Source organism: Mus musculus, chromosome 8 (assembly GCF_000001635.26).
Source record: "Mus musculus strain C57BL/6J chromosome 8, GRCm38.p6 C57BL/6J".
Taxonomy (NCBI): domain Eukaryota; kingdom Metazoa; phylum Chordata; class Mammalia; order Rodentia; family Muridae; genus Mus; species Mus musculus.
The window spans coordinates 40,278,836-40,287,531 of record NC_000074.6 but is presented as its reverse complement, the minus strand read 5'-3'; the positions used below and the strand labels follow the sequence as shown (position 1 = coordinate 40,287,531).

The following is an 8,696-nucleotide window of genomic DNA, read 5'->3' as shown; positions in this document are numbered from 1 at the left end:
CGCCCTTTCCCCTTCTTCCTCCTTGCTTTTCTTTGCACCTGTCCACTGCAGGCTCCCAGCAGCTCCAAGGAGTCCAATTCTCTAGCGCCTTCATTTTTCTCCTCCCACTCATCTCCGGTTCTGTACGCCCCCCCCCCCACTCTCTTCAGTATTCTTCAAGTTGGGCTCCTTCTCCCAGCTATCTATCTCTGTAAATGAGCTCACATCAAAGGTGGTTGTTTGTTCAGCAGCGGCTAAACAACATCATGGTTGTCCCAGAGACAACGTAGTATACCAGGTTGTTGGCTGAGCCTCCCCGAATTTGCTAGCTGACTGACTTTGGCCTAGTGCAAGGAAAGAGTTTTCCAAGTGCTCCGTTTTAGTCACTTCCGAGGAGCACAACGTGTAGAGAGAGAGGAGGCTGGTTTAAGATTTCAAACAAAACCAACCTCCCCGGCGCGCATGAAAGGACTTGATTAGCATATGTCAAGAGGACCCGCATATATACCGGGAGTGTATGTACACAGGACTCTGATCTGATCAGTTTGCTGAGCTGGAGCCTCAGCCCCCAGCTCCAGCCCCAAATCAGCAGCCTCAGCTCTAGATGTTTCTGCAAGGCCAGCAGCCAGCATCCTCCTACCCAAGGAGAGAAGATCAATCTAAGAGGGTGCACTGCACCGTCCCCACAGGGACCTCACAGGAGTAACCCAGCCTTAACTTTTTTGGTACCTATTTGGCTATAATTTTTCTGCATTCGCCTCGCCACCCTTGCTACACTTTTTATTGGCGGTGCAGAGGGAAGTCTCCTGTTTTCTGGAATTTCAGTCATCCTGTCCGGCCCGTCCATGGCTCCCTTGACCGAAGTCGGGGCTTTCTTGGGCGGCCTGGAGGGCTTGAGCCAGCAGGTGGGGTCGCACTTCTTGCTGCCTCCTGCAGGGGAGAGGCCACCGCTGTTAGGGGAGCGGCGGGGCGCGTTGGAGAGGGGCGCCCGCGGCGGGCCCGGTTCCGTGGAGCTGGCGCACCTGCACGGCATCCTGCGCCGCCGGCAGCTCTACTGCCGCACCGGCTTCCACCTGCAGATCCTGCCCGACGGCACCGTGCAGGGCACCCGGCAGGATCACAGTCTCTTCGGTAGGTACAAGCATCCCGCCCTTACGCCCTCAACCCCCGCCTCCTCCTCTTCCTCTTCTCGCCTCCCACCACCACCCTGGCAGAAGGGAATGAGCGGGAGCTGTGTGCTAACCTGAGCCTCTAGACATTTGGGGTGCAAGGTCCCGGGCTCAGGGCGTGTGAGAAATTGTCCTGCCATGCAGGAGAGCAACTCTAGGTGCAGGGGGTGGAGGGTGGGGAGAGGGAGAAAGGGCGGATGGGTCCCTCACTCCTGGTACAATGCTGCTCTGTTTGCTCTACTGCCTGGGGCACAAAGTGTTGGACTAGGAACCATGATCTGTCCCCCAACCTTGCCTGCACTCCTTCCTTCACAGTCAATTTTATTATTTTAGGAGGTCCCTATTCAGAGTTCTCTTCCTTCCACACTTGCAGTTCTGTGGCTACCTTTTTGAAAATTAGTAACGGGAAGCATCCCAGTTCTTAAAACATGCCCCGCAGTTATGCAGCTAGTTCTGCCCCTGTCTCTCTCCGAAGGGATGGTTCTTAAACAGGATGTGAATCTTCACGTGTCTACTTAGAGGTCTGCCTGGCTGCAGTTCTCTGTTCTGGTTTGGGGAGGAGAGTGAAGGAGATGGAGCAAGGGAGGAGGGAGAAGGACTGAGCATGCCCACCTGGCCAAGATTCTCTTTAGAAATTGCGAAACTGGAAAGCAGAGATCTTGGTATTGACCTTAGGTAAGAGGAAATGGGGGAAGCGAAAGAAGATATGGCTGGGAACACAGAGAATCTTTTCTACATACAACAGCAATGCCCGGGAGCAGAAGGGGTTAATAGGATGAAGGGACTCTAGATTAGATCAGTAAAGTATCTAGTCTTAATGACTCCCCAGCCAGCCAGGTAGCTAGCAAGTGCCCCCCTCAGTGTGAGTCTTGCTTTCTGGCCCGCACAACAGACAAGTCAGGTTAAATCAGATAGTTTGCTAAAGGTGCTTTCTGATCCTAATATCCCAGGATACTTTCCCTGTGGCTACATTTTTCGTCAATTAACCTGCTAACACACTCAAGGGACTTTCCTTATCTAACCTGTGATGTCATTAAAGGGTGTCATTTTATTTAAAAAAAAACACACACACACACACACACACACACACACACACACACACAACATAGTGTCTTTTATTTGTCAGCATCATGAGGAATCGCGACACACATCTTTCTTTTTCAGTATGATATTTCCAGAGCATCTCATTTCGTAGTGGCTCTTCCTGGTCTCGTTTTCCTCTTCTTCTTCTTCCACTCCCATTTCTTTGTGCACTTGCAGTGCTCATTAAAACTTTGTCGAAGTGTAAATCTCCGCTGGGGAAGCATGTGTAACCTTAGATGGGAGGAGCGGCATGTGGTGGTCATTTGGCAGCACTTAAGGGCTTAGAAAACTGACTTTTAAAAATCCCCACGTGTTTGCAGCTCTCACTGATCCATTCCAAATTCCCACTGACAATGAGTCAAGAGTGCTATGACCTAGTGGCCAACCTGGGGTCACTTTTGGAAAGTGTTTTTCTTTTTTTTCTTTTTCTTTTTTTTAAATGGAGGAGGCTGACATTATGATTCTAAAGAATTTGCCTGACACCAGCTGGTCTAGTTTTCTTTCTTTAAGAAGAGTACTGTACTCATTACATTAAAAAATTCACCCCCTGCCCCCAATTGCGCTAACACTTTCAGGCAAAGCAGCCAGAAGTTAAAGGTGGGCTGTAGGCAACATCTGACTTTTCTGCCAGATACCAACGGGGTAAGGAAATGCTTCCTCTAAGCCTCTTGTAACGTAGGTGGTATCTCTTCCACTGTGTTCTGTCTCCTTGGAAGACAGATTCTATTGGAAGAGATTGGTGACTACTAGAAGATGGGGTGAGATTCAGGGAGCTGTACTGAAACCTGATCCTTTAGGAATGGGTGTGGCGTATTCTTACTAATATACCGTCAAGCTTATATTTTGAATGTCTAGGAAAATATGACTTTGTTTCTGTGTTGGCTTAAGTCATGTTTTAGTGAGAGACTCTATAGAGAAAAAAAATACTCACTGTTACATAAAAGAACCCTTATTAGTATGTGAAAGTAAAGGAACAGTCTCTTTATACCTTCCAGTGCTCTGAGTGGTCTGGACACTATGACTGCCAGAGGGTAAGGGATAAGGTCATACTTAATGTGTGCAACACTGTGTGCTTCTCAATTCTCCTTTTACTAGTGCCTTAGTAGCTAAGTATTAAATGATATCCCCCACCCTTTAAAAAACTCACTTCTGTGATAATTAAATATTTGAAAAAAAGCCCTCAAGGATGACTATTTAAGATATTAAATACCACTAAAATAATGCTATACTAATCTGAACATAACCAATAAAAGCTCAGATACTTAAAAACTTAAAACTATATCAAATGAACATTAACAGAGAGTTCTCAGTAAGGCTAAAAGAATACCCTACCTGAGCTCCCTGACTCTCTCTAGCAGAGTTTTTCTGTACAGTAGTATAGACGGAAGACTTTGCCTGACACGTAAACATAGAATCATTCCTTGAGAAAAAAGTGTAGCCTGAGATCAAACATAGTCCTTTAAAGCTTTTCCCTTTATTCTCCCTAGATTTGTCTGATGTGGTTGCATTGTGGATTGACTCACCTGTTTATTATGATTTAAGAAAAGGCCGGCTTTGAAAACGATACCAGAAAGACAAAGGACCTCCAAGTCTTTTTATGGGACACTGGGCATTAGAAAATCTACCTAAAATCTGTGATTACCTCTTAAGGAAAGTTCTTCATGTCTATTCTTTGGGAAAGAATTAGCTTAGTTGCCACCTCATATTATAAATAAGAAAGACTTGTCAAATCTCATTTAAGAATCAAACGATTACAAATTACTAGGTGGTATACTATTTCTTTGGTGAGAAAAAGGATCAGAATTTAAAAGTGTGGCTAAAATCTTTAGGAGGGGCACAAAAAAAAATCCCACATGTAATGTTTTCCCCATCAGTTCCATTAGCCATAGCAAAAAATCATTTATGCCTGGTTGTGTATATGGTTTTATAAGTTGTTTAAAAAGTTAAAACTATTGGATATAATTATTCTAAAGACACGGGTAATCATTTTTACTTATGTAATTACATATTTTGGACAGCATTATCTGAAGATAAGATTTAAAGCGTAGGTGGAGTGTGTCCTGGGGTAGGAACATTGGGTGCTCGTCAGCCATGCGTCCTTTTTAATCTGAGTGAATATTCAATATAATTTAAAGTAATTACACATTTATAATTATATCCTGGGTGAGATTCCATTTATATGTATTTATGCCAATTATGTTTCAGGTTCATGTTTTTGTTCCTGACATGAATCTTCCACTGAGAAGATTTGTAGTGGATATGATTCCCCTTTACTCCCCCATCCATAGTCGTCAGAGTGCTTGTGTCCTGTGGAGCCTAGACCTTCCTGCTACATCTTATCTTCCCCACTTAAACCTCCCCATTAGGGACACTGACTCTTTCAGGCCATTTACAGGCTATTTATGTGCTGTAAGATCCCTTGATAGCTCTAGAGTTCTACTAGTCTGAAATCTTAAACTTCCAAAGAGCTCATCTGCCTTAATAAGAATCTATGCTGTTTGTTTGTTTGTCTGCCAAAGAGTGAATTAATCTTTGGGTAGAATAGAGCCTTCCATATCAGGGAACCATCAGGTTCTGTATTTTCTCTTTGAGAGCATCACAAGTTCAAACAGGAACTTGTACAATCAATCAAGAAATGACTTAAGAGTGAGAGTCAGGGTAACCTGTACACATTTATGCTATTTGTAGAGCTTAGGGCGAGGTGAAGGGATGAAGGCACAAAGTATTAAGGAAGGCAGATCCAAGTACAGCATGTATGGTGATACTTGTTCAGCAGTCTAAGGAAAGAACCAGAAAAAGGTATCATTAGTCCAAAGGTTAGTGTGTACAGGAGAGAGAGAGAGAGAGAGAGAGAGAGAGAGAGAGAGAAAGAGAGAGAGAGAGAGAGAGAGAGAGAGAGAGAGAGAGAGAGAGAATGAATCCCAGAGAGAGAGAGAGAGAGAAATTGTATCTTTTAAACTGTAGTCTGCTAGTGTATTAAGTTGAGAGTGGATAGAAAAATCTATTTGTATGTTAAACTCCTGGTATTTGGCTATCATATATAATGAATTACGAAGCTTTATTGCTTCTCTGAACTGCACAGCATACTTTTTCAGATCATGGAATATAGCACATTTTGCAACCTACGAAGTCTAGAAACTATTGTACTCCCCTCAATAAACCTAGGACCGTTAGACTAGGGCTCAGAAAATGTAAGTTCAAGCACCATTTTTACTAATTACAAAAATCATGTCCTTTAGGCATTTCAGTCAACATTTCTGAGCCTCAGTTTCTTTCTATCTCACATGGCAATAAAAACAATCTTCCCTTTTAATGATCAGAGATTATTTTTAAAGTTGAGGTAAAAATTAATTATTAGCTCTTTATTTTTAGAATGTTATCTTATTTGTATGGGATTTGTAAGCACACATGTGTCACGCGTGTGCTGCAGTGCCTACAGAAGCCAGAAGAAGGTGTCAGATTCTCTGGAAATGGAGCTGTAGCTGGTTACGTGCCATTTGGGTGCTGGGAACCAAGCCTGAGTCCTCTGCGAGAACAATGTGTTAGTTAGGTTTTCTATGTGTGTTATAAACCGTGAACTAAAAGAAACTTGGGGAAGGAAAGGATTTATTTCATCTTGCAGTTTTCAGATCATTTTCATCCGTGAGGAAAGTCAGCTCAGGAGCCTGAGGAAGCAGTACTGTTACTGGCTGGCTCCTTATGGCTTACTAAGTACCCAGGACCATCTATCTGACCAGGGATCCTTGTGCCCACAGTAGGCAGGGCATGTCAATAATCAATCAAGAAAATGACCACGGCTTTGCCCACCAGCCAACCTGATAGCATGTTCTCAGCTGAGGTTCCCTGTTCTGAGATGACTCTAGCTTGTGTCACATTGACAGGACATCTTAACACAAGCTGCAATTGCTTATAATTAACTGGTAGAGTCGCAGAAGACCAGGAATAACTTTGTTACCTATTTACCTGTTGTGATGATAGCGTCCATTTATTTGTTGAATATTTAAAAGTGTTGATATTTATCCCTCTCCATCCTGTAATTATATGTTCATTAACCAATCCAAATCTTTATTTTGTTTATAAATTCAGGTATCCTGGAATTCATCAGTGTGGCAGTGGGACTGGTCAGTATCAGAGGTGTGGACAGTGGCCTGTACCTTGGGATGAATGACAAAGGAGAACTTTATGGATCAGTATGTATTATCATTTTAATTATAATTATGCAAGAATTAATATCTATTTTAATCTCTATCAATAAATTCTGATAGACATTAATACATGTAGCTGACATAACAGATATTTCTACATATATACATGGAAATTAAAAACAAATATTCTAAATTTAAACATACTGAGGTCATATTATATTTAGTCATTCAGTCTTGGTTTTTAAATTTTCAACCAATATTGCTACAATTGCACCTGGCCTTCCTGTCCATTGCCCCAGGTCTTTCCAATTCTTCTATATTTTAATCATTCCTACCAGAAATAGAACTCTGTATGTCAGCCCTGGATAAAGACAAAAAGAATGCAGTGCATAGTGGTCTGATGATAGAATTACAAAACATTTCATAAAAATTTGAGAAAGCACATGCACACAATGTTCATGGTATGTGTTGGAATAAACAAACAATGTGGATATATGTATCCTTTAGAATATATGTATGCACATATGAACACACACACACACACACACACACAGAGAGAGAGAAAGAGAGAGAGAGAGAGAGAGAGAGAGAGAGAGAGAGAGAAGAGAGAAAATTTTGAAAAAATAAGAAAACATCGGACTTCTACTTCATTTCCCTGATATTAATGGTAGACTATTCAGAAGTTAATCATGGAGACTTTATCATTGAACAATATACTTATTAGATGAGATCTCATTTGAAATGATGAGTTAGAAATTTAAATTGTAGCAAGATCTTGACTTGCCCAACTTGCTAGCAGAGATTTGATGCTTGTGCCTTTGCTATCTATCTCATGATGGGATAAGGTGAACTACAACCTGCACAATGATGGTGGTGGGGTGGTGATAACATGGAACACGGGAAAGCTATATTTGTTGTATGGTTGGAAACAAAATTGTGAGTTTGAAATTTTGGTTTAAAATTCCTTGAACTTGTTGACTAGATAAAGTAATATAGAGGGAGAAAATTTCACATGCTGTATGAACAAAATCAAAACAAAACACTATAATGTAAGCAAAGAAATAATAAGATAGAGTTGAGGCTTTTGTAAGGAACTTGTTTTAAAAGCATTTCTAAAATTCTATATTTCTTTCTTTTCTTTTTTTTAAAGGAGAAATTGACTTCTGAATGCATCTTCAGGGAACAATTTGAAGAGAACTGGTATAATACCTATTCGTCCAACATATATAAACATGGAGACACGGGTCGCAGGTATTTTGTAGCACTTAACAAGGATGGAACTCCAAGAGATGGTGCCAGGTCCAAAAGACATCAAAAGTTTACCCACTTTTTACCAAGACCAGTAGACCCAGAAAGAGTTCCAGAATTATACAAAGACCTACTGATGTACACTTGATGAATCTAGAGCCATTGTTTAAAAATCACAGTTCCTGCTGTTAAATAACACCGAAGAAGACGTTCAGGATATTACGGGAGTCTGCTTTTCACTGAAAGACTCTATTTGGGAAGAAAATTGAGAGTAAGGAATTAACTTGAAGCAAAGCAAGATCATTCTCCGTAAGTGGATTGTAGTTCCTTAGACACGTTGTTTCAGTCTTACCAGTAGACTGACGATGCTGAAATCAGTTCATCTGCGGATAATGTGAACCTTGCTGCTGACGCCGCATGTCTCTGGATAATGTTTACTTGGACAGTTATCTTAAAAATAGATACTTCATGTTGAAGAAGTGGATTGAGATGACATAATTACTGCCTCATAAATTCTGAGGACCTTGTAGAAAGGTTAGAACGTTATACATAAAACAAAAATCAAAATACTAGATGACTTTGATCTACAAACCACACCACACTGAGATGGGACTTTTCTTTTAGAAGAATGGACCTATTTATACTTTTTTCAATTTACAAATATTTATTATATATATTTATTTATTAAAGAGTTTATTTTTACTAGTATATGAAGACTATACAAAATAAAACAAACAAAAAGAGCAACAAAGTGTCCTTTATTTGTGCCATTGCATTGTGTTAGTCTTGGAATAAATAAAGAAGCCTTCATTATTATATAATTTATTAGCCACAGAATAAAATGTTCATTTGTTTGTAAAAATTAAGTACAGCATAGATTATAGTTTTATGCATTCACTTGTCTTCTAAAGTAGCATGGGTCCCTTTTGGCCTTGAAAAATGTTTTATTGCTTTGTGTTGAACTTAACTCAGGCTTGAAAGGGAATTCGACATTTTCATTTTATGTTTTTGATAACATTGATTTTTCAGGTGAGAGCTGTTCTATTTCTAGAGGACAATTTTAAAATGAGAA

At 40.7% G+C, this 8,696-nt stretch overlaps 1 protein-coding gene across 1 annotated transcript; it reads left to right on the top strand.

The window, feature by feature from the left end:
* Positions 1 to 578: 578 nt before the first annotated feature.
* On the top strand, positions 579 to 8,366 carry Fgf20 (fibroblast growth factor 20). The gene is made up of 3 exons (NM_030610.2): positions 579 to 1,110; positions 6,318 to 6,421; positions 7,527 to 8,366. Exons 1-3 carry the CDS (start codon positions 825 to 827, stop codon positions 7,770 to 7,772), a joined length of 636 nt encoding a protein of 211 aa, NP_085113.2. The 5' UTR covers positions 579 to 824; the 3' UTR covers positions 7,773 to 8,366.
* Positions 8,367 to 8,696: the final 330 nt, after the last annotated feature.

Coding starts and splice junctions, on each gene's coding strand:
- Fgf20 (NM_030610.2), top strand. CDS start 825: ATGGCTCCCTTGACCGAAGTCGGGGCTTTCTTGGGCGGCCTGGAGGGC. Junction 1,111..6,317: donor GCAGGATCACAGTCTCTTCG/GTAGGTACAAGC, acceptor TTATAAATTCAG/GTATCCTGGAATTCATCAGT. Junction 6,422..7,526: donor AAGGAGAACTTTATGGATCA/GTATGTATTATC, acceptor TTTTTTTTAAAG/GAGAAATTGACTTCTGAATG.